At 40.3% G+C, this 25,777-nt stretch overlaps 1 protein-coding gene across 3 annotated transcripts in view; it reads left to right on the top strand.

Annotated features, from left to right (window-relative positions):
* Positions 1-25,777, top strand: part of FGD4 (FYVE, RhoGEF and PH domain containing 4) — a 214,072-nt gene that overhangs the window by 173,252 nt on the left and 15,043 nt on the right. For all 3 annotated transcript variants that reach the window (XM_045828988.1, XM_045828991.1, XM_045828990.1), the window contains exons 6-14: positions 2,941-3,086; positions 3,529-3,685; positions 6,062-6,200; positions 8,470-8,528; positions 8,856-9,002; positions 15,110-15,282; positions 22,144-22,174; positions 22,389-22,481; positions 22,822-22,947. In XM_045828988.1, coding sequence (XP_045684944.1) covers positions 2,941-3,086; positions 3,529-3,685; positions 6,062-6,200; positions 8,470-8,528; positions 8,856-9,002; positions 15,110-15,282; positions 22,144-22,174; positions 22,389-22,481; positions 22,822-22,947 — 1,071 coding nt within the window. The remainder of the gene's footprint in view (positions 1-2,940; positions 3,087-3,528; positions 3,686-6,061; positions 6,201-8,469; positions 8,529-8,855; positions 9,003-15,109; positions 15,283-22,143; positions 22,175-22,388; positions 22,482-22,821; positions 22,948-25,777) is intronic.

The following is a 25,777-nucleotide window of genomic DNA, read 5'->3' as shown; positions in this document are numbered from 1 at the left end:
TCATTTAACACAATACTCTCCAGGTCCACCCATGCTGTCACAAAGGGTAAGGTACTCCCTCCTCCATTTTTTACTGTAGAGTAGTATTCCATTGTGTAAATGTACTACTGATTTTTTTATCCACTTGTCTACCAATGGACACTTGGGCTGCTTCCTTATTTTGGCCATTATAAATAATGCTACAATAAACACATGGGTGCATATATTCTTTTGAATCAGTGTTTTGGGTTTCTTTGGATATATTCTCCGAAGTGGAATTGCTCAGTCATAAGACAGTTCCATTTTTAATTTTTTGTGGTATCTCCATACTGTTTTCCACAGTGGCTGCACTAATCTGCATTCCCACCAACAGTGCACTAGGGTTCCCTTTTCTCCACGTCCTTGCCAACACTTGTTGTTTGCTGATTTACTGATGATAGCCATTATGACAGGTGTGAGGTGGTATCTCATTGTGGTTTTCATTTGCATCTCTCTGATGGCTAGTGTCATTGAGCATCTTTTCTATGTTTGTTGGTCATTGGTTTGTTCTCTTTGCCCATTTTTTAATTGGATAGTTTGCTTTTTCGGGGGGTTGGTGTTGAACCTTATAAGTTTTAAAATAAATTTTGTGTATTGACCCCTTATCAGATGTATCATTAGCGAATATGTTCTCCCATTCAGTGGGTTAACTTTTCATTTTGGCTTCCTTGGCTGTGCAAAAGCTTTCTAGTTTAATACAGTACCATTTGCTTATTTTTCTTCTGTTTCTCTTGCCTGAGCAGATATACCAGAAAAAAATATTGCTAAAAGAAATGTTTGAAAGTTTACTACCTATGTTTTTAGGATTTTTAAGGTTTTGAGTCTAACAGTTAAGTCCTTTATCCATTTTGAGTTTATTCTTTCATTTGGTATAAGAAGGCGGTCTAATGTCATTCTTTTTACTTGCATTTGTCCAATTTCCTCAACACCATTTATTAAATAGGCTATCTTTACTCCATTGTATGTTCTTGATTTGTCAGATATTGACCATAAAGATGTAGGTTTATTTCTGGGCTCTCTATTCTGTCCCATTGATCTATATGTCTGTTTTTATGCCTGTATCATTCTGTTTTGGTTACAGTATAGGTTGTAATGAACAGTATACAGTATAGTACGGCCTTGCAGTACAGTTTGATATCAGGTAGTGTGATTCCTCCAACTTCGTTCTTTCACAAGGTTGCTATGGCCATTCAAAGTCTTTTGTGGTTTGAAATAAATTTTTGGAACATTTGTTCTAGTTCTGTGAAAAGGTTTCTAAATATATCATTAGAGCAACTGTTGAAAACTAAGGTCCCTTAATCCTGCTTCAGTGATAAAAGAACAAGGTAACTGGTAGACAATCTGCTAATATAGGCCCCTTTATAAGAGAAAGTCACCGTGTTTGAGTTTTAGTTGGGAGAAGAATTGTCCCACTTCTGCCCCTGGAAAACTGGAACACTTCAGGAGTAGGTTGTCCTGTGTACACTCCCTGTCACCGATTCCCACAGTAAGCTGTGTCGCTGTTATGGTGAGCTTTAAGGGGCCAAATTAAAACTGTGTTTTTTTGAAATAATGAGTTTGTGACTCAAACATTCATTTTCCAAAGAATTTCTCCATAATTCAGTCCATTTATGTTGAGTTTGTGTCTTCAAAACAACTTTTCTCCTCATGGGGATCAAAGACCTGAAACATTTAGATACCCCCATAGTGGGGATGTGTCTTTTCTTCTGTTGAATGGAGTCCCTCCACCTGCCCCACCTTTTTCAGCCACATTAGCTTATTCAGCTATTTTTGCTGACCTTAGAGAACTTTAGAGTCTTAATTACTTCAATATCCTATCTACTGATGTCTCTAAGGATGTAATTTTATGGGGTTTTTTTTTTGTCTCCCAAGAAAACGCTGTGGGGGTGGATTTAGAAAATTAACAACCACCTAGACATTGTGAAGGAACAGACTTCCTTCTGCCTGCATTTAGCAGAATGTCAAGGAGTGTAGTAGCCCTAGTGGAGGACAGCTAAGACTACAAGTTCTTTTTTACTGTCTTTAAGATACCGGCTATCGCCCTGGCTGGTGTGACTCAGTGGATTGAATGCTGACCTGTGAACCAAAGGGTCGCTGGTTCAATTCCCAGTCAGGGCACATGCCTGGGTTGCAGGCCAGGCCCCTGGTGGGGTCCCACGAGAGGCAACCACATATTGATGTTTCTCTCCCTCTCTTAGTCCCTCCCTTTCCCTCTCTCTAAAAATAGATAAATAAAATCCTTTTTTTTTAAAAAAAAGATACCAGTTATTATGTGCAGGACAGGTGAAGATCTTTTTTATGCTCATACGAGTGTTTTAACTTAGGCATTATTTTTTACTAAAGAGCAGAGAAACATCGGAGAACTGAAATATTCTTTAGTTCATCCACTGACCAGCTCTTTATCAAGCACCTTTTCTACAGTGGAAAGTAAATCATGATGTGCTCCCTCCCCAAAGGTTGCATAGTTTTAATAGAAAAAAATTAGATTTATTTCAACGAACGACAGTAATGACAATATGTAGGAAGTGCCATATACATGTCATTGAAAACATAAACAGGAGTGGGGCCATACCACAATTATTGTGTGTATGCGAACTTTTTTAATCTCTTAACTCCACCTGTGGATTGGAGAGGTAAGTTCTGTTGACCTCAATTGGAAATTCTCCAGCTCAGAAAAGGTTAACATGCCACAGAAAGAGGTATACCCTAGGTTAGGGTCAAAGTTTCCTAATTTGAATCCTTGGTTCTTCTTAATCAAAGCACATACTCACTCTTACAGTTCAAAAATGATTGATTTCTTGAACCATGAACATTTTCATTTATTCAACAAAATCATATTAAAGATCCCACTATGTGCCTAGCACAATGCCAGATGGTAAGCCAATAAATTTGAGGTAATGTTTGCTTTATTCTCTTATTCAGGTATTTTATTGCAAACTATTGGAAGAGGCAAATCGAGGCTCATTTCCAGCAGAGATGGTGAATAAAATCTTTTCTAATATTTCATCAATAAATGCCTTCCATAGTAAATTCCTATTGCCAGAACTGGAGAAACGAATGCAAGAATGGTAAGAGGAAGAGAGAGCAAATGATATGTCTGACAATCGTACTAGATGCTGTGCTATTCAGCTTTTAAACTGAAATACTAATGTCATGCAGACCTGTAGGCAAACATTTGTGCTAATTTTTTATGTGATAGACCAATAATAGAAGTTGCATGTTTTCAACTTTAATTGAAAAGAATGTCATCTCTGCTGTTCAAACTATTTAGATTAGTGAAGATAACATGTTATGGGTGATGTGGAGCTTCAAGATTTTCTTCGCTCCCTCTTTACTATATCATTCCTAGCCTTCAGGTGTCGACCCGCCTTCACTCTCTACCAGTCTCACAGCAGGGTCGATCCAGTAAAGCACAGGGTGCGTGTAGAAAAGCGACTACTTCATTCGAAATTCTGTTCATTCACTCATTCTATAAGAAACCTTCATGACTTGTTTCTATATTTTATACAGGGAAACTACCCCTAGAATTGGTGATATCCTTCAGAAATTGGCGCCATTCTTGAAGATGTATGGAGAATATGTGAAGGGATTCGATAACGCAATGGAATTGGTTAAAAACATGACAGAGCGTATTCCCCAGTTCAAATTAGTAGTTGAAGAAATTCAGGTAATATGATTCTTTTATTCAAGGCCCTGCATCAATTTTTCTGTACAAATCATAGTCTTCTAGATTTAAAATGTAGATCGCAATAGCTGTCCAAGACACCTCACCAAATTCCTTTCCACTCTGAATGATGCAGAAGTCATCTCTGCAGAGTTAAAGTATTTATTGAGCATGGGCCGTGTGTTGAATAGTGAAATCTCCATTTGCTTTTGCGATCAGAAAGGGGGTTTTAGCAGGGGTGCACATATGTTACAAAGTGGATTCCCATTTAGTTCTGTGCCTGTCCTTTCTTTCAGAGGTTGAGATGTTGGACAGAATATAAAGCATGATCGCTATAAATCCTGACATCTTGGGAACATAATTATGTTGGATTTTTTTGTTGCTTTATTTCTGTGTCCTGATTTTTAAAAAAATTTATTATACCTGGATAATACATTTTAATAATACCATAGTAATTTCTATTTGATTCTCTAATCAAAATTGTTAATAACTATTCTTTGCTAAAATTTAAGTAGTTGAAAGGAATTCTTTAGTTACACAAGGTTCTGGGGTTGGGGACTCTCTTGCTCCTTGACTGCTCTCTTTTGTCTGTCTTCCTTCTCCGTATTTGCCCACGAGACAATACATTCAAGGAGCTTAACATGGAGCTTGTTGCACAACAAGTGCTCACTACACAGTGGTGATGATGGTGGTCGTCATTTTATCAAATCTTAAGTCCGTCTCGGCAATGCCTGTCACCTTCACATCATGTGGAAAGGATGGGGCTGTGAAAGGAGTGATGGGCTGAGAATCTGCTAACTTGGTTTAGAATCTAGTCTGCCACTTACAGTCATTTGACCTTAGAAAACTCCCCTAACTCTTCTCAGCCATGGTTTCTTTATGTATAGATTTTGGGATCAGTAATACTTTCCCGAATATATATAGGTATGTTAGAGAAATTGAGTTAATTAAACTTATTAATATTTATTAAGCAAAGCCATTAGCCCTCAGCTTCCATGCTAATTTCAGGTTCTTTTTCCTTTCTTTGGTCTACAATAATAACTTCCACACTAGTTTCCTCACACTTCCTAAAGCCATATTGCAGTAGGTTGATCTTAATAGATCTCTAATGATATCACTCCCATGCGTGAAAATCTGCGTTAGATGAAACACTAGTAAACACAGTCTGACATTATTACCCCAGACTACTGTTTCTTCTTCATCCTGCTTCCTTACAAATGTATTACTTGCCAACAAAACTCAATTGTCCTCTTTTACTGAACATGTTTTGTGCCCCACTGTCTTGGGCCTGGTCTCCAAGGTCACTCGGTCTTCACTCACTTTCCTTACTTTCCTCCCCACCCAAAGCCTGCCCTCATCCAAGTTCATGTTCAATGCTCCTTTATCTGTGAAGCCTTTGGATTCTTGTTCGCTTTTAAATGCAAACACCCTGTCTTAATACAACCTTTATACCCTGCAGTGTCTTAATCATAATATGAGTTTAATAAACATGTTAGGATTCATGCTTTGTTTAATATGAACAAGGGCATATTTTGAGTCATGTTTTCCCTTTATTATGTTAACAGTTTATTGAAAACAAATGCTATGGACTCAGTTTCTCAGGGGTGGGTGGGGGTGGAAACTATTTAGGGATTTTGGTTTCTAATGGAAAAGAATTCCATGACCTAATGAAAAATTAAAATTTTCTGACAGATGATAAAATGAATGATCATATCTTGTCATTCTTTTTTAAGTTCAAAGGAAATGACATTTGTGGTAGATTTATTATGAAATAGTTTCTGCTAAGTCTAAAGTCATTTAATAAAGTTGTTCTTAGTGAAGCTTAATTAAATATAAGGTGGGGCAAAAGTAGGTTTACAATTGTGAGTACAAGAAACACAGTTTATTCTTGTATTGATATTATTATTTATCTATTGTATTATTTTCCACACACACAACTCTAAGCCCACTTTTGGCACACCCTATCAATGCTTCTTGTGAAAATCTGTGGAGTGAGATTTAACAATGTGACCTCACACTCCCTGGTAGTGGGTGACTGAAGTGGGTGCCAGCAATCTGGGATGTTCTTGCTTATAGTTCTTGATCCCCCTTCTGTTGTTATATTAGGTTGTTAGTCCTCAGACTGAAGTGGAAGAATCTGGGATGTTTTTAAATGCACATGCCCAGTCCCTAAGCTCAAAGACTGTAGTTTCATAGATTGGGATGGGGCTCAAAATTTTTATTATTACTAGCACTCTAGATTTATCTATCTAATGCAGATGTGATACACAGACCAGGCTTTGTAGAGAGATTCTGCCCTTGATGAGAGCTCTGTACACCAGTGAGTTTTTAGATTATCTACCCTAATTCTTAAATCTTTCTTTATAAACTTAATTACAGAAACAGAAGATCTGTGGGAACTTGACTTTGCAGCATCACATGCTAGAACCCGTTCAGCGGATTCCCCGGTATGAGATGCTCCTTAAGGATTACCTGCGGAAGTTGCCCGCTGATTCTCCTGACTGGAATGATGCTAAAAGTAAATGCTTCCCCCGCCCCTCTTTTCCATTGTGGGGTCATTTGGTGGCCAAGCAGCCTTGTGATAACAAAGCAAGATAGGTCTCAGAGCCACTTTGGTAAAATATTGGTGACAGAGAAGAACCTCACTGGAAATTGTTATCAGCACCTCAGTTAGACAAGCACTTTAGAGCAATGCAAATCACTTTTCTCATGCTGGTTTCACGTTAGTCATTAACTCTGAAACATAAAACTATAGTCTTAGAGACTTCTGGACCAGCAGTGCGCAGTGACCTCACAGGAAGAATCTGCTGTTCTGAATCACCAGTGCTGCTGGTTGACTAGATAGGTTGATGCAAACCAAGGAAGTTCAGATGGGATTATGGAAAAATCACCTAAGCAGAGTTGGCTTAGAAGAGAAAATGGTGTTATTTAGTGTCAGTTACCATTTTCCCTGGGAAAACTTTATTCTTGTCCACTAGTTGTGTTTTATTTTACAGACTTGCCATTTACATCTTTTAGATGATAAATGAAATACTTTTTTTTAAAGACTCAAGAGTTTCAATACTAATTTTACTTTCTCGTGTACTTTTAAAAAATCTATTAGCTGTGAAGGTAAGCATGAAAGTTAAGAAGTAGAAATGGGTTAGTATTCAATAAGTACTAAAAATACTGGTGTACAGTCTTAAAGTGTCACCACTTCCCCTAATAGTTTCTTGTGTCCTACTGTAAGTGGCCCTTGGTCAGAGATGAGGAACACAGAACACCGCCTTTGGTCTTGGGGCCTGGGTAGTGTTTCAACACGGGCTGTCTCTGCTTCGGTTTTCCCACCGTCCAAGAGACTCAGTGACCACAGGAACTGCTCTCCTCCCCTTTGTCCCCCTTCAGGTTAGAACTTTCCTGACTTGATTTCTTCCACTTTCTATTCCATCTCCACTGGCCACTCATCTGGCCTGAGTGCTTGGCGTTAGTGGCAGAACTAGTAGTTGGGTCAGAGGTGGAAGTCCTCGCTGCCGCTCCTCACGCCGGCCCCCTGCGCAGCGTCCCCAGCCTGTCCTGTTTTGTTTCCCTGCACCGTGAATCCTGCAGAGAACGCACAGAATTGCCCAAGTTGGCACAGTTCTCCAAACTATAAGTCCAAGTCGTTGAATATAGGAGAAACTGAATTTATATTTATAGTTTGGAGAGCTAGTTTCTTCTGTATTCAAAGACTTGGACTTGCACTAAGGTGCTAATGTCAAAAATGACAAAGTTGGCAACATGCTAGTGTACTTTATTACTTTTTTATTTCCCATTGCCATGTACACTAAAATTCTAAGGAGATCATGGAGGGAGACCTAAAAGTAGGGAAAGTGACAGAAGTGCATTTTGTTCAGCAGTGGAACAAAGAACAGAGAAAGTTTGGTGCAAAGGTGATAAAGTGGCTGTAACAGAATTAGCCCAACCAGCATTCATAAGACTGAAAAAAAAGTAAGAGAGGGGGGCTTTATTTAGGGGTGAGGGCATTCCCTGGGTTGAGCCAGCGGGAGGTCTCAGCTTTTCCAGTTTCGCCAGCATCCCAGAGTCCCTACCTCGCTCATTCCAGGATTTCCTGTTCCTGTGTCTTGCCACCACCCACCCAGCAACAAATCCCTCCATCAGCATTGGTGTCGGAAGATTCTCTTTCACCTGGCTGAGGCTAGATCTGTGGTTGTCTTTTTCCTGAAGAAAGGTGGTTATGCTCAGTGGTTACATTGCTCATAAGAACAAATAAAATAATACCACTGAAATGTTGTAGGAATTTGGGCCAGAAGTCTTTGGTTCAAATGTGGCCCTTTGATCTCCTAGTTGTGTGACCGTATACAAGGCATATCACTCTCCAGTTCTTTCGTCTGACAAGGGGAGCGGATGTACTTTCCATCCTGGATTGTAGAAGAAGTAACTGACCTAATATCTATGAAAGCACCTGGCAGAGTGCTTTGTCCAAGCTAGTGTACATGATATTTGTCAATTTTGAAAGTTTCATTATGGATTAAATATACCTATAAGCCTAATCATCATATATGACTTTTTATGACGAAATACCCTTCAAGTTCCAAGTATTGATCTACTTACAGATGAACTTTTGAAAGTATGCAGTTTATCAGTGGAAATTGTTCCTGCTTTCATTGTGTATCTCTGGTCTCAGATTTCTGCCACTTTTTTCTCACTTCCCAGTTTCTTCTTATTGTAATGAGAAGTGTGTTATTCAGCTATCTAGTAGCATAGTAAGGACAACATGTATTTATTTTCTTTTCTTTCCCCCCATTTAGAATCACTTGAAATTATATCTACAGCAGCAAGCCATTCTAATAGTGCAATAAGAAAAATGGTAAGTATGTTTCAGGGGAGATAGTAATATTCTATTTAGATAATTGTCAACAATATAGCCTAATATTATCTATAGGTTTGGATCAAAATGAATTGATACAGATAAACCAAAAAAGTTGTATGCAAACTACTTGGCATTTTCTGTAATAATCTTCTCCCAAGTTTTAATTTCCTCATAACTGACATTGTATGTCAAAATTTAGGCTTAGTTTCAGTTGCTTCTGAGTTCTTCATATTTTAGCCAAGGTTGAAGGTTGTTGTATCATTAAAGCCACCAAGGTGAAACTCCTTATATTTGATCTTGCCATGTTTTGTTTTAATTTCCTAGGAGAACCTAAAGAAACTTTTAGAGATTTATGAAATGTTGGGAGAAGAAGAAGACATTGTAAATCCTTCAAATGAGCTAATAAAAGAGGGACAGATCCTTAAACTAGCTGCTCGGAACACCTCAGCACAAGAACGCTACCTTTTCTTAGTGAGTATTGTGGTGTGAGCAAGTCACACAAGAATAATTTACAAGCATTGTTATGTATGTCCTGGGTAAGTAGGATGCTCTCTCTGTATGGCTAACCTGGTGTAGTCACGGCTGTCAACATTCCACAAGGGGAATGGATGTCCTTAGTAACTGTCACATGTTCTTTCAAGACACATCTTTTTTTGAAGTATTTTTCTATGTATTTGCCATACATAATTAACTCCTGTAACACATACTGAAGACAATTTGACCTTTCCCTGAAGATGATAGTTGTCAGTGTGCATGTGGGCTGTGACATGCTTTCTGGAATCTTCCTTTTCTTGTTGCAGATTTTCTCTTTCCTTTCATGCTTACAGGCTAAAAGGTACCATTTCCTGGGTATCAACTGGGTCAGCATACTATTCCTTAACAACAGTTCTCTCTCTAATCATCTCTAACCACTACTTCTAATCTTTTTAGTAGGAAGTGCAGAAGCAACGTTGTGAAACTTGTGCTTAAAATAATAATGTGGCCCTGGCCGACGTAGCTCAGTGGATTGAGCGCGGGCTGCGAACCAAAGCATCGCAGATTCGATTCCCAGTCAGGGCACATGCCTGAGTTGCAGGCCACGGCCCCCAACAACCGCACATTGATGTTTCTCTCTCTCTCTCTTTCTCCCTTCCTTCCCTCTCTAAATAAATAAAATCTTTTAAAAATTAAAAAAAAATAGTACAATTAAGGCAACAACAGAATGTAAAAAAAATAACAATGTGTAAAGCACATGAGTTTGCTACACAGTTCCTTTTCACTGCAGTCAGTCCCTGTCCCTTCCCTCACTTCCTGGAAATGACGATTAGTCTGAGGTTTATCTCAAATGCAAGAGCTCTTCCTGGGGTATCCAGGCTATTTATTTTTAGTCATTGGTAATTCCAGCCTCTTTTCTTATCCGATGATGTAATGAAAATCATACTAATAGCTAACACTGAGTAACAATAAGCCAACATTGAGTAATAGCTCAGTAAACATTAGCTATTATTAGGATTATTGATTATAGGCAAAGAAACAGAGAAACATCGGAAAAGAGGCTGCCCAGTAACCAGCGCGCGATTACAGTCTCAGGGTGTTGCTCACATCTGACTTCACTGCTGCAAAGAAGCCACCTCACCACTCTAATATGAGTTGTCATTGGGGGCTTAGAAGTTTCTGTTGTGTGGTCGCAGCCTCCCTTAAAAGGATTTGTAGAAACTAATTGTCACGCAGAGGAGTGTTCTCATTTTTGAAAAAGAACATATGGTCACCATATGACCCAGCAGTTCTACTCCAAGTTAGTATAACTCAAGAAAGTTGGAAACATATAGCTACTCAAAACTTATATGTGAATGTTCATAGCAAAATTATTCGTGCTAGCCAAAAAGTGGAAACAACCTAAATGTTCATCAGTTTATGAGTGGGTAAACAAATTGTGGTATACCCATGCAGGGGAATATGATATGCCAGTAAAAAGGAATAAACTACACTCCCTGCCCGGGCGGCTCAGGTGGTGGGAGTGTCGTCCCTTGTACCAAAATTGTTGCTGGCTTGATCCCCAGTCAAGGGCACATACCTAGGTTGCAGGTTCAGTCCTTGATTGGGGCATGTACGGGAGGTAACCAATCAATGTCTCTTTTTCTCTCTCTCTCTAATCAATAAGCATCTCCTTGGGTGAGGTGGTTGAGGTGTGTGGGCTCTGGACAGGTAGGTTTCATATGAAAGGTATGCTTGCAGGTGAGTCATTTACTGTCTCTTGGATTTGGGTGACTCTTGAGAGGGGCTACTATCCATCCAGTGTCAGTAAGGTCCCAAAAAGTCAAAACATCAAAAACACAGATTAAAAAGACACACAGCCCTGGCTGATGTGGCTCAGTAGATTGAACGCTGGCCTGTGAACCAAACAGTCACTGGTTCAATTCCCCAGTCAGGGCATGTGCTGGCTTGTAGGCCAGGTCCCCAGTAGCGGTGCTTGAGAAGCAGCCACACATTGATGTTTCTCTCCCTTCCTCCCTCCTTTCTCCTCTCTCCAAAAATAAGTCAAATCTTTAAAAAATAAAAGACATACATGATACACTATTTGGGGGAAAATGCCTGGAAGTCCATGTCTTCCCTTTGTTGTTACCCTGCCTTTAGGTGCTTAGGTCATTTTCTGCCCCCTCTTCCACATTAGTGGTATAGTTTCTACAGTTGAACTTTGAACCAATTGTGTCAGTTTAATTTCCACATTGGAGAATCATTCTGGAAGTAGTTTAGGTTGCATACCTTGATGGGGACCCAAAGGAAGCAGCTAGTAGGAGGACAGGTGGCAAGAGCCTTGGGGGAATACAGCAGCAGTAACTCGGGGGCAAGGACCCGTCTTGTTCCAGTTATTAGAAGCTCCCAGACATCTCATGATGCCACTGCCTGCCGGGAGGATAAAGGCACAGAGCAGGAATTTTAGGAAAGCCACACTTATCCTTGGCAGACCATCTCGGAAGCATTTCCTGTAGTGTTTACTCTGCTAACGACCCCCTCTAGTACTGGGCTGGTCTCAGACTCTGTCCTCCGGCCTGCACACTTTTATTCCCATGGAGCATCTTGGGTTTTTCATCTGTAGAAACTTCAGAAATACCATATTTTCCTTTCTCTCTAGAAAGAACATGAGGGCTAGTTTTCTGTTTCCTACTCTGGGGACGTTACATTTGTCTGAAAAGCCAAATTATGATTAGAATCTGATTTTGGCTTTTGCATCTTCATGTGTTTGCAAATTTGCTTGCCTCCATACCATTTTTAAAAAATATGTCAGTGACAGGGTATTCTGTTAAATGAATAACCATACTGGAATCTGAAAGTTAGAAAACCCCCAACAAATTATCCTATAGAAAGGCCCAAAGATGTTTTAGTCTTGGCCCTTTGGAGTTCTATTTCTTACTTCCTTGTAGCTTGACAGATTTAGAATTTTTTTGCTTTGAATACAGACCTGGCTCTGGCAATTTCTCCAACAATGTACTTTTACCTTCTAAAACACATTTTAGTGAGACATCAAATTGAATTATTTCATTCAAATAAACGTATTTTAAGAAACTTCAGATCAATCCTGGAGGAACACTAGAAATCAAGAACAGTGGGCTTCCATCCTGGCAGGTGTAGCTCAGTGCATTGAGCATAGACTGAGGACCAAAGGGTCGCAGGTTCAATTCCCAGTCAGGGCACATGCCTGGGTTGTGGGCCACGTGCCCAGTGCAGACTATGTGAGAGGCAACCACACATTGATGTTTCTCTCTCTCTCTCTTTCTCCCTCCCTTCCCCTCTCTAAAAGTAAATAAAATCTTAAAAATAAAATATTAAAAAAAATAACGTTCCACTTCCCTGCACTTTGAAGGAAATTGAGAGTTGCTTTTAGATTTTGGCACAGCCTAGTGCTTCCAGACCCTGTCTCACTAGCCCGGGGTTGCTTTGTCAGTATCTGCTTCATAGCTCTGGGAATGGAATAAAATGGAACCTCCTACACTGAGAAGTAAAGTTGATCTACTAGGAGTTACAGTTGCTCTAACTTCCTTTTTTACTACCAGAGGAAACCCAGCGAGGTGACGGTGGCTTCTGCCACAAGAACAAGGTTCACAGAGGGAGCAGGACTAGCTACCTAATTCCTTTATGTATAAACTGTCTACTTCTGTGTACCCAGTATTTCATATCCTTCAAGAGCTCGCTCACACCTTTGCCTGCAGGAAGAAGAAAAGGGGTATTTACTGACTAGCACTAGATTTTGACCTATACATTAAAAAGTGAATATATAGTTAATGATGATTTGGAATGTGAAGTTTAACTTAGGAAGAAGATAATAGGGGAAATGGAACCCTGAAAGCATGAAAGGGAAACAGAAATGTATCATTTATTATAAGATTGTCTGTCACCTTGTATGAGCATAACTACAGAAAGTAAGTGCTGCCCTAGCTGGTGTGGCTCAGTTGGAGCATCACCAAAAGTTTACCGGTTCGATTCCCGGTTAGGGCAAGTGCCTAGGTTGTGTGTTCAATCCCTGGTCCAGAAGCATACAAGAGGCTACCCATCTATGTTCTCTGTTACATTGGTGTTTTCTCTCTCTATTTCTCTCTCTCCCTACCCTTGCCTCCCTCCCTAAAAGCAATGAAAAATGTCTTTGGGTGAGGATTCAAAAACAAATGCTGAGAACTTCCATATTCACTTGTGTTTCCATAAAATAACAAGACTTCGCTGAACTTTATGGAGTGAACTTGAGTACAAATATCAGATAACTCAGAAATTTTATGCCAGAACATCTCATTTGTCACTCAGTTTGCAGGAAAAATTGGCGGCTGTTGCGATCTTTAGAGTGCGAGCCCTGTCCCCTCAGTGGTAGCGCAGCAGCTGGTCCTGCGCCATCCACAGCCTTGACCGAATGCCCGCCTGAGAAGGCCCTGATAGACGAGAGAAAGCAGTGTTAAAACGGACAGGTGGCAGGCAAGCTGGTGCCTTAATCAAGCTGGGATGGTGCTGAGAACCTTTCAGTGCACTTTCAAACCTCTACATCCTAGCTACGCTCTGATTGCCATAGTTTGAATACAGCAGACATGATAAAGGCACAGGTTATTAGTGTTCGTTTCTAGAAAGGTAAACGTGAAATGTGCTGTTGAGATACATCTGATAAAGTGTACTTGTGTCCTTTTCTTTCTACATTATCCACTTGTGGAAATGAAATTTCTAACACTGGTTACAGGAAGTTGCAAAATAAGGTATGAGGAACAACTGTGAGAAATTTGCTTTCAGAATGAGTACAGTACACGATATCATGAAAACATGGTGAAATGTCTTTAAATGTCCATCACCACTTTCTTGTCCTTATGGCTGTGTGGAGCCAAACAGAGGACCTGGCAGAACGAGACATTTCTCCTCATTTAATTCTGTCAACAGCCTGTAACTGTTACAGGCAATGATCCTGAGATGTGCGAGGTTACATTGTGAATAGGGGCTAAGTCCCCAGTTGCTCTGGTCTTTGAAAAATATATGTGACCCTAGAAACAATACATATGAAGGAGGAATGTAGGTTTGGACCTTATTTAGGAATCTGCCTGTGAATTAACCCAAATATTTAGACCCTTTCATCCTTTCTGCATGTTTATTACATTCAAAGGGAATTAAATGCCCTCCCCAAATCATTGCTCGGGCCTGAGAAGAAAGAGCTGCTCATTGTTGCCCAGGAATGAGGCATTACACAGAATTTGATTCAGGTTCAAAATAAAGTTTTTCATTTTAGAAGTAAATCTTATAAAGCTCTGGCTGGGTAGCTAAGTTGGTTGGAGCATTGTCCTTATGTGCCAAGGTTGTGGGTTCAATTCCTGGTCAGGGCACATGCAAGAATCAACAAGGAATCATTTAGTAAGTGGGGCAACAATTCAGTGTTTCTCTCTTCCTTTCTCTCTCCCTCTAAAACAAATAAATACATTTTTAAAGGCAATCTTATATAAAGACTATATTTAATTCTGTTCATTTATATAGGACAAATCCTTAAGCATATGTGTCAATATAAAACAGTGACTTAATTTTTTACAGAGTTAATATGCTGACCCCACATGTTTGAATAAAATTTAAACTAATAATTTTGGCTATATACTAATTTAACATTAAACACACTGATAAAAATAATTGTTAAATATTACTCTTTCCCTCTGTGACAGAGGACTTCTTATAAGCTGTGACAGAGTTGCTGTCTCTAAGACACAATGATTAGAAATTTTGTTGTTTAAGTGCTTCCGTTTTGTGGGTTGAGAATTTCAGTTGCTGGTATATGGGAGGTTTTTAATAAATTATTGCTGAATTTAATTGAATTAATTTCTTTAATAGTACAAAATGAGGACTGGTTTATTTAAATATCAATAAAATATTTATCAACCAACAAAGGGAAGTGTATGCTATGAATTTTAAAATGATACTTTTGGTACAAACATAAAATCTCAATACAGTCTTTAAATAATTTTGCTCATATAGAAAGTATGATACTGCTTGGGAGGTCCTTGGAATACCGTCTAAGGCTCCTTTCTGTTTTGGTCACTTTCTTCTTTGTTTTCCTGTCTGTTATTGACATGCATTCTGCCTCCTTGCAGTTCAACAACATGCTGCTGTACTGCGTGCCAAGATTCAGCTTGGTGGGCTCTAAATTCACAGTTCGAACCAGGGTTGGCATAGATGGAATGCAAATTGTAGAGACTCACAATGAGGAATACCCGCACACTTTCCAGGTATCTGGGAAAGAGAGGACGCTGGAATTGCAAGCCAGGTAAGAGAACCATTTCTATCACACAGCTTTCAAAAGTGGCAGAATCCATTGTACAATAGAATAATTCTGAGGATCTTTGGCAAGTGAATGTTGCAGACCTCTGCAGCTCTGGTTGGATGTCAGTGGAGAGATGGAAGCTCTTAAAAGGCTGGAATGATGCCCTCCCTTCTGATTCCTCTACAGTGCCTAGGATAGTTGTTTTCAGAAGTAAGCATTCAGTAAACTATTTACTCTTTAGATATACAAGGCGCTCAGAGAATGAAGTTACATTTAAGCCAAGCTTTGAGTCTTTGTAGGAAAAGATTCTCCTCTAACCCTTTTTCCCTCCATCCTTCTTCCATTGGTCCACAAATGTTTATTGATGCTTATCATTCCATGCCAAATGGTGAAGTTTAATGCTCAGTCTTTCAGAGGCTCTGCATTCATGGGACTTAATGACACTTTGATGGGGAGAATGTTCAGAGGAGGCAGGGTGGAAAAGGTAATGATCCTCTTGCCACTATTGGAGGATACACCAAGGAGGCCATTTGGGCCTCTAGCAAGTAGGACTTCTTATATGCTTCACTGAGTGGGAGAGAAAGGGCTGGAGTTTTAGCACCCACCCCTCTAGCATAACCATGCCTGGAAAAAAAAAACAAACAAACATGACAGCCGCTGCAGTGGATCACAGCTACCTCTTGTGCGAACCACCGCAGGACAGATTGCTGGGCTTCGAAATACCTGCTTCAGTAAGACTGTTATCCATTTATCCTGTGAGGCCTGGCGCGGTGTGAATTGGGATACTCCAGAAAGTCACAGGTCAGAGTGTTAAGTGCCAACCCCAGCCCTCATCATCGTTCTGATGCCTTAGAATCTGTGGGGAGCCAGAGAGCCCTTTTGTTCCTTTGTGATGATAGCTTGTGCTTCTGGCTGCTCAGGTGAGTTCATCCTGGATATTTGCACTTAGAAATTGCATAAGACCTTCAGACTCTCAAAAGAGAATAAATCGTTTTAGCAGGAATTTGTGCCCTGGTAGCCAGGAACTGGTGAAATCACAGTTGTGAGAAATGTAGCAGGCTGCAGAGGGACTGATCTAAGAATTCCAAGGTGGTGTCTCCAGCCTGAGTTAAAATGCTGAGTTAAAATGTTGGCTTTGAATATCATGGTTTTCCTACTTTGTCATGGTGGGGTCTGGGCCCAGACATCAAACCCAAGAGAATGATGTATTTTGTTGATTCACTGAGTGACTGGACCTGGCAACAAGGAAGACTACACCATAGTTATCATCATTAGAGGCTTGTTTGTTTTTTCACCTTTTTTTATTATTATTTATTCTATTACAGTTGTCCCAATTTTTCCTCCTTTACCCTCCTCCACCCAGCACACCCCTTCTCCTATAGTCCATCCCCACATAGTTGTCCATGTATGTGGGTTGTTCATACATGTTCTTTGACTAAACCTTTCCCCTTCTTTCCACCATTTCTCCCTCCCCCCCCCCGACCCCCGGCAGCTGTCGGTCTGTTCCATGTTTCCATGTCTCTGGTTCTGTTTTGTTTATTTGATTCCTCTCGTAAGTGACATCATATGGTATTCGTTTTTCACCAACTGGCTTATTCCACTAGCATAATAGTCTCCAGTTCTACCCATGCTATTGCAAAACATAGGAATTCTTACTTCTTTCTGTTGCATAGTATCCCATTGTATAAATCTACCCCAGTTTTTTAATCGATTCATCTACTGATGAGCACTTAGGCTATTTCTACCACTTGGTTATCGTAAATAGCATTGCTATGAACATAGAGGTGTGTAAGTTATTTTGATTAGGTGATTCAGGATTCTTAGGGTATATTCCCTGCAATGGAATCGCTGGGTCAAAAGGCAGTTTCATTTTTAATTTTTTTAGGAAATTCCATACTGTTTTCCACAGTGCCTATACCAGTCTGCATTCCCACCAACAGTGCAGTACGGTTCCCTTTTCTCCACAATCTCGCCAGCACTTGTTGTTTGTTGATTTTGATAATGGCCATTCTGACAGGTGTGAGGTGCTATCTCATTGGGGTTTTAATGTGCATCTCTCTGATGGCCAGTGATGCTGAGCATCCTTGCATATGTCTCTTGGCCCTCTGTATGTCCTCCTTGGACAAGTGTCTATTCAAGTCCTTTGCTCATTTTTTAACTGGGTTTGTCTTCACGGAGTGGAGTGGTGTGAGTTTTTTATATATTTTGGAGATGAAACCCTTGTCCATTGTATCATTGGCAAATATGTTCTCCCACATGATTCCCTTTCTATTTTGATAATGGTTTCTTTAGCCATGCAGAAGCTTTTTAATTTGATATAGTCCTGTTTGTTTATTTTTCCTTTATTCCCTTTGCCCTAAAAGATATATTGCAAAAATATTGCTACATGGGATATCTGAAATTTTTGTTGTTGTTGTTGTTGTTGTCATTGCTCTAGTGGTGGGATTTTTTTTCTTAGCTTCCCTTTCTGGTAGTTCCTGGATGGTGTACAAAAATGCCATCGATTCTGAATATTGACTTTGTATCTCACTACTTTGCTGAAATCACCTGTTAGGTAGTTTTTTGGTGGAGTCTGTAGGGTTTTCTATGTGCATGATCATGTGCACATAGTGACACTGCAAATAATGCAAATAGTGACAGTTTTACTTCCTCCTTTACATTTCGGGTGCCTTTTATTTCTTCTTTTCGTCTGGTTACTGTGGCTGGGACATCCAGTACTATGTTGAATAAGAGTGGTGAAAGCGGACACTATTGTCTTGTTCCTGATCTTCAGGGAAACGCTTTTATTTTTTGCCCATTGGCAGTAGACATTGGCAGTAGGTTTCTCATATATGGCCTTTATTGTATTGAGCGGTGCTCCCTCTATTCCCACTTTGCTAAATGTTTTTATCATAAACAGGTGCTGGATTTTATCAAATGCTTTTTCAGGATCTATTGATATGATTGTGTGATTTTTGTCTTTCATTTGGTTTATGTAATGTTATCACATTTATTGATTTGCAAATACTATATCATCCTTGTATCCCTAGAGTAAATCCCATGTGATCATGGTATATGATTGTTTAATGTATTGTTGCATCTGGTTTGCTCGTATTTTGTTGAGCATTTTAGCATCTATGTTGATCAGAAGTATTGGCCTGTAACTTTCTTTTGTTGTTGTGTCTTCACCTGGTTTGGGGATTATGATGATGCTGGCCTCGTAAAAGAATTTGGGAGCCTTCCCTCTACTTGAATGTTTTGGAATAGGTTGAGATGGATAGGTGTTAATTTTTCTTTGACTATTTGGTAAAATTCTCCTGTGAAGCCATTTGGTCCAGGGCTTTTGTGTGCCAGTAGTCTTTTGATGACTGCTTCGATTTTGCTAGTTGTTATCGGTCCATTCAGGTTTTCTGCTTCCTCTTGATTGAATTTTGGAAGATTGTGCTATTTCACCCACATTGCTTAATTTTTGGCATATAGTTGTTCATAGTAATTTCTTTTTTATTTTGAGATTTATTTATTTATTTATGTATTTATTTACTTATTTATTTTTAGAGAGAGGGGAAGGGAAGGAGAAAGAGAAGGAGAGAAACATTGATGTGCCAGAGAAACATCTCAATCAGTAGCCTCTCACAAGATCCCAACTGGGGACCTGGCCCACAACCAAAGCGTCTACCCTGACCGGGAACTGAACCACCGACCTTTTGGTTCACAGGCTGGTGCTCAATTCACTGAGCCAAACCAGCTAGGACATATTTTACAGTCCTTTGTATTTGTGGTATCAGTTGTTACTTCTCGTCTTTCTTTTCTGATTTTATTTATTTAGATCCTCTCTCTTTTTCTCTTGGGGAAGTCTGGTTAACAGTTTGTCCATTTTGTTTATCTTTTCAAAGAATCAGCTCCTGGATTCACTGACCTTTTGAATTGTTATTTTAGTCTCTGTCATTTAATTCTGCTCTGATCTTGATTATTTCCTTCCTTCTGCTTGCTCTGGGCTTTATTTGGTGTCGCCCCTCTAGTCCTTTTAGATGTAGGGTTAGGTGGTTTATTTGAGATTTTTCTATGATTGTTAGAGAAGTCTCCATTGCAGAAGAATGAAGTTGCTGCTGGCTCTGAAATACCAGCATGCCTTCAAATTTGCACACCTGAGACATGTGTCTGAAGAGCAGAAGATTCTCAAGGTTTCTTGGGTTGCCCAAGTGGGGACTCCAGCCCCCTATAGATCAGGTTGGACTGTTTTCTCTTTATGGTGCAGCTGATTCATGAAGCAATTTCTGAAGTACAAGTAGTCATCACTTTGTAGAGTTCCAATATGCAGTATTGGATATATTCCAATTAATATCAAAACATGGTCATTTTCCTTAAAATTTTTATTCCCCTGATATCATTGCTCTAGTTATATATGTGATAATACGGTAAACTGAAGGTCGAAATTAAGTGATTGCCCCCTCAGCCCAGCCTGCCTGCAGGTCCACGGAGGAGGGCCCGAAGGGATATCAATGCTGGCGGCCAGGTGTCCCACAGTTTAGCTATTGGACACTTCTCCAGCGCAGCCCATTTCACTAAGTCTCCCTCAGAGGCTCAGGGCACAACCTCGATGTCCCTACAGGGAACACAGGTGCAAGGGCGGTGGAGGGGGTCAGGGGTGGGGCCCTCAGTGGGAGCATGAGGCTAGAAAAGCAGCCTGTGGGGGGTGGGTCCCCAGCCGCCTGCTCCCCCAGGGATCCGTTCACATGGTGAGGGGCCAGCACACTCACGGCTGCCATAGGGCCCTCCTGGCCAGGCCCACTGGGAACTGTGGACAGACGGTGGGGTGGGACTGGAGTGTACAATGACTCTCAAGAATGGAGATGTTCAGAATGTCAGAATGTCAGTGGGATAATATGGAAACCAAAATTGAGTATGTATTTGGAGATATTTCAAAATAATTCACTTCCAAAGCCACCTGAGAAAAAAGAGTTGTGCTTTTCTTGCTGAATGAGTCAGCCTCAAGACTGATGTCTTATACTCTGTGCACTCTTCCATGTTCAAAAGAATATAAAGCCCTGGCTGGTGTGGCTCAGTGGATTGAGAGCCAGACTGCAAAGCAAAGGGTCATGTGTTTGATTCCTAGTCAGGGCACATGCCTGGGTTGCAGGCCAGGTCCCCAGTAGGGGGAACATAAGAGGCAACCACACATTGTTTCTTTCCCCCTCTCTCTCCTTTTCCCTCTCTCTAAAAATAAATAAAATGTTTTTTTAAAAGAATATAAAGTATTCCTGTTTTCTATGGTTTTTATTCAGTGGCTTTTGATTGCTACAGGGATATAAAAATATAGTGATAAGTAAACTCAACAAAAGAGTAAGTCAAAAACATTAAAGACTTCAAGTTTCTTTGACTTTTGAGGAACTTTTGAGTTAGCCTCAAGTTCACTTCAGGGCAGTAGAGCTGATTTTGTGGGTGCAGGGCACAGCAGCAGGGAGAAATCTTTTTCGAGGGGAGAGATGGAAGCCCCGCCATCCTGCCCCAAGGATCTGCAGGTGATCGATAAGCAGAATCCTTCACCTGACAGGCACAGATTCCAGCAGCACTCCTGGTCCATTGCGGTGCTCAATGCTAAACTTGCTGGGGAGATGGACAGTGTCACTGGAGCGAACCTCCCGCCAGACTCATATATATGCCATCCCTGTGTGGCCAAGGCACGTGACCTGCAGCCTGGAACTCAATGTCGCCCCAGGCTACCAAACACATGCAGACAGAACCTGCTCTTTGACAGTCTTCAAAATCCCTCAGTTTTGAGATCTTAGTCCAGAATCTGGTAAAGGGGATTTTCCTCATATAGTATATGGACCAGCTACATGTAAGGGAGATAAAATAAAGAAAATTTGCCTCCACAGGCAAACAGGGGACTTGACTGTAGTCAAGGAAATTTTTTTCCAACAGAAAATTATTAAATACTGGGGTCCATTAATCTATGAAATTTCCTATAGGCATTTGAAACTTTTGTTTCGTGCCCTGCCTGATGTGGCTCAGTGTATTCAGCGCTGGCCTGTGAATCAAAGGGTCGCTGGTTTGATTCCCAGTCAGGTCTCATACCTGGGTTTCGGGCCAGGTCTCCAGTAGGTAGTGCTCAAGAGGCAACCACACCTTGATGTTCCTCTCTTTGTCCTTTCTCCTCTGTCTGAAAATAAATAAATAAATAATTTTTAAAAACTTTTGTTTAATCAGTTAAGTTTGGTATTGCCTGAAGCCTTCTAGTAAGATAAAATTAAATTGTTTATCAAAGGAAATGTTAAAATAGCTCTGCAAAGCCTTATAAAGATATTTTATGTTCTCAAGACTATGATCTTTATTAAGATGGGCTGTGACTAATAGCCTATAAAAGCCTCATCTGTTTTTACAAAGGTGAATTGGCAGGCTAGCTGCACGTATATCCAGTGTAAAGCCAGATCTACAGAGTTGCTTAATGTCTATGAATAGATGATGGTTGTTAAATTTAATGTCAGGGTAGTATATTGTAAAAGCTGAACTTATATCTCCCCATCGAAAATTATGTGCACTATTGTAACTGGATGGTCTAAAACTGTTCAAGAATTTATTTGTTCAGTTGCCAGAGTTTCTGTTTAATTTTGGTTGTTACTTCTTGGACATCCTTGAATTTTCCAGAAAGTTGGAACAACATTAAAACAGTTTTTCAGGAACAACTATAAAGGACACATGGACAAAACCAAGGGGGGGTGGTGTTGGAAGCAGGGGAGGGAGGTGGGGATGGCTGGGTTAGGGGGTAAATGCAGATAACTGTACTTGAACAACAATAAAATAATTTAAAATAATAATAAAACATAGTTTTAGTCACCAGGTGTTATTCGTGGTCTTTGCATTCAGTTTAATTTTGTTTTCTTTTAGTTCTGAACAAGACAAAGAAGAGTGGATCAAGGTAAACCTTATTTCTGTTTTTATTTTCTGTTTCTTGGTAACTTCTGTCTGTGTACACAAAATGTGCAGATGTTGTGTTGTGCACATGTAGTCATCGGCTCAAGGTCATTTCATTGTTAAGGTGATTCCCATCATAGATATTTGTTTAATAAAGTTTTTTCATTAATATGCATGTGATACTTTAATGCGTGCTTTGAATTTTATTTACACTTTAGGCCCTTCAAGAGACTATCGATGCTTTCCATCAGAGGCATGAAACCTTCAGAAATGCGATTGCAAAGGATAATGACAGTCAATCAGAGGTTTCTGTAAGTTGAATTAAATTCTTAACTTTAAGCTCTTTGCTATTTGCATTTACAAAGTATCTCTCTGGTCATTTTGTTTGCCAGCCTCTTGCCTTCTCATGACCAAACTGGCTATTTAGACAGACTCTCATTCCTTCTTAGATGAAGTTAATAGTCAGTGTCTTTTTTACACTGCTTAAACTTCTTTGAACTTTTTACTTTGCTCAGCCAGAACATGGTGTGAGCAATGTTGTTAAGTGCTTTTTAGGAAGAAAGGAAGAGGGGGAGGGAAGGAAGAAGGGAGGGAGGGAGAAAGGAAGGGGCAGTTTGTTCCGTTAAAATTGAATCTCTTTTTCCTTTTCAGACTGCTGAGCTAGGGAAAAGAGCCCCACGATGGATCCGAGATAATGAAGTAACGATGTGTATGAAGTGCAAAGAGTCTTTCAATGCGCTGACAAGGAGAAGGCACCATTGTAGAGCGTGTGGACATGTAAGTGGGATTTCTTGGTCATTAAGGTTGCAGGTATAGGTACTATGAAGTCATCAAGTCGGAAAAGACCCAAACACTCATTCAGTAAAGCACTTCACTGACAAACTTATTTTAGTGACAAGTATGTACTAAGCACTGTGCTGGGGCCTGGAGGGAAAAAGTGGTGGATACCCAGCTTCATGTAGCTTACGTTCTAATGGAGAAGATAGACCAATGTCAGGTCAGTGGACGGATAAGCATTTTGAATTACTGTAAATGCAGCAAGGAGGCAATCGAGCAGTTTAAAATGGAGAACAAAGGTAAGGAAGGAAGATTTGGAACTGCTTTCAGTTAGAAAAATGAAGACCTATCTGAAGGGTCCATATTTCAGCAGACACCTAAATGGTGAGGAGGGGCTGACCCTGGGGAGGGAGGTGGGGAGTGCATCCAGGCAGTGAGAGGCTGCGTGACCCAAGCCCTGAGGCAGGCGAGAGCTTGGTCTTTTCCCCGAGACTGCCAAAAGGTCATGTGCAGTAAGGCGAAGTGTAGCAGAAAAAATAATTAGAGGAATAGTAACCAAAAGAGTGGATGGCTTTGAGGAAATAGGACTTGTTAGCGTAAGTGGCAGTTCAGGCTTTTGGTGAAGAGAGGGAAACCTCCCTCCGTTGTAACGGAAAGGAAGAACGAGGGTGGCTTGGCGGCAGTTGTGGGCGTGTGTGATCTGGTGGTGGGAAAGGAAGGAACGTAGGGCCGGGGACAGGTGTCTGTCTGTCTGCAGAGTATGAGAAAATGTCATCAGCTGACAGTGCAGGGGAAGGAACAAAGGTGGGGAAGATTTGAGAAAGAGGCCTAAGTATCAAATAGATATCTCTGGGCAGGGAAAAATGAGCCTGTCAGAGGAACACAGGCGGAGTGCTGGGTGCCCAGTAGAGGTTTATGGTTGTGAATATAGAAGGATACGCTAGTCCATTTAATGGCAGTGATATTTCTCTAACAAAACTCAGCAACTAAAGCCAGAGAAGGCACAAAACAGGGTTTCAGCAATGGAGTTGTTTCATATGGAAAGAATGATGAGGGACCATGCATGAAGTGAAGCTGGAGAGAGGTAGCAGCAGGTTTTGGAGGGCCTTGTAAACCCAGGTGAAGATTATATACTTTCTTCTAAGAAACTACAAATAAACAGAGAAGGGTATGCATTGCAGTGTAATGATGTAATATATTATTAGTGTGCTTCATTGAAACAATTCTTTTTTTTTTTAAGACTTTATTTATTTATTTTTGGAGAGAAGGGAAGAGAGGGAGAAAGAGGGAGAGAAACATCAATGTGTGAGAGAGACATTGATCGGTTGCCTCTCGCACACTCCCAGCTGGGGACCTAGTCTGCAACCCAGGCATGTGCTTTGACCAGGAATCAAACCTTCAGCCTTTCAGTTTGCTGGACGATGCCCAGCCCACTGAGCCACACTGGTCAGGGCAGCAGTTCTTGCTGATAGCTCTTTTAGTTTCTTGTCACTATAGATTTATTCTTCCTCTTTTCCTAAATTGCGGCTCACCAAGACAGGTTTGTAGTCAAATTTAAATTGATAGCAAACATCTTCCCTGCCTCACCCCCACCAGGTAAGACTTTTTAAAGTCTGTCATTGAGTTTACTTGAGGTGATTCTAGGTACTGACATACTTGGTTCAACAAACAAAAATGTGTCTGAATGTGGATCATCAAAATACTATGATATGATTTAAAAATAAAACATTAGTTAATTGGAATTTACAGATATAAACATGTCTTATTCTAAATCCTAGTAATTTCATTGTAATTATGAGAAAACTGAATATTTACTATGAAACTTTGTACACTGTGAACCTAAATCAAAAGTTTTACTAATATTTATATAAATAAAGTTTCTTCACTATGAATTGGGAAAAAAATTGTTTCTAGAAGGAACAAGGTAATTTTTTCAAGTGGAAGTTTTCTTTTTAAATAAAAATTACCCTGTAGTAATTAGGAAAAAATATCATTCACTAAGAAATAACATGTATTTTCATTATAGTCATTCATTCCTTGGCATTCTATAAATGCTTCTTGTGAGCTGGTGAGCAAAATATACAAGGACAGTCTCAAAGAGCTTACAGCCTAGTCAGGGCAACAAACGTCGATCAAATAATCACACAAGTGTACGATTAGGACCTGTAGTCAGTATATGAAAAAGAGCACAGGGAACATCAGTAGCACAGTGACAAGAGACATGCTCTATTCTGGAAGTCGGAGGAGTCTTCCTTAAAGAAATGAAATTTTGACTCAGCATCTGAAGGACGAACAACGGTTGACTCATGGAGCAGAGATGAGGAGGGAGGGAGCATAGCACTTTGGGGGCCATAGAAGCCAGTGCCACCGAAGAAGCAGAGGGTAAGATGGGAGGATCGTGCAGAGTATGTGGGCCACGGTTAAGAATGTGTTCATTATCCAACAGCAAAGGGAAGGCACGGGGTTTTAAATAGAGGAGAAACATATCCAATTATTATTTTTAAGAGATTGTCTGGTGTTGTTTGAAAAATAGCTCAGAGGGATGTAGGAGTAGAGGCCTGGAGGCCAGCCAGTCAGATTGCTACGAGAAGGTTATAATTGTCCAAACTAGGACACTGATATCTCTTGAACTTGGGTGATTACAAAGAAGATGCAGAAAAATGGACAGATGGAAAAACTACCTAGGAGGTAAAAACCAGTTGGACTTTGTTATATGATGACTCTGTGGGGTGAGCTATAGAGAGGAGTTGGGAGTGATCCTGGGCTTATGACCTGCTGTGACTGGTTAGATGGCTGTGCTATCTCCTGGGATAGGGGGCACAAGGGGGGT

This window comes from Phyllostomus hastatus, unplaced genomic scaffold (assembly GCF_019186645.2).
Source record: "Phyllostomus hastatus isolate PE091 unplaced genomic scaffold, TTU_PhHast_1.1 phas_scaffold_93, whole genome shotgun sequence".
Classification (NCBI taxonomy): Eukaryota; Metazoa; Chordata; class Mammalia; order Chiroptera; family Phyllostomidae; genus Phyllostomus; species Phyllostomus hastatus.
Note: the sequence above shows the minus strand (reverse complement) of the source record. Positions and strands in the feature narration are given on the sequence as shown.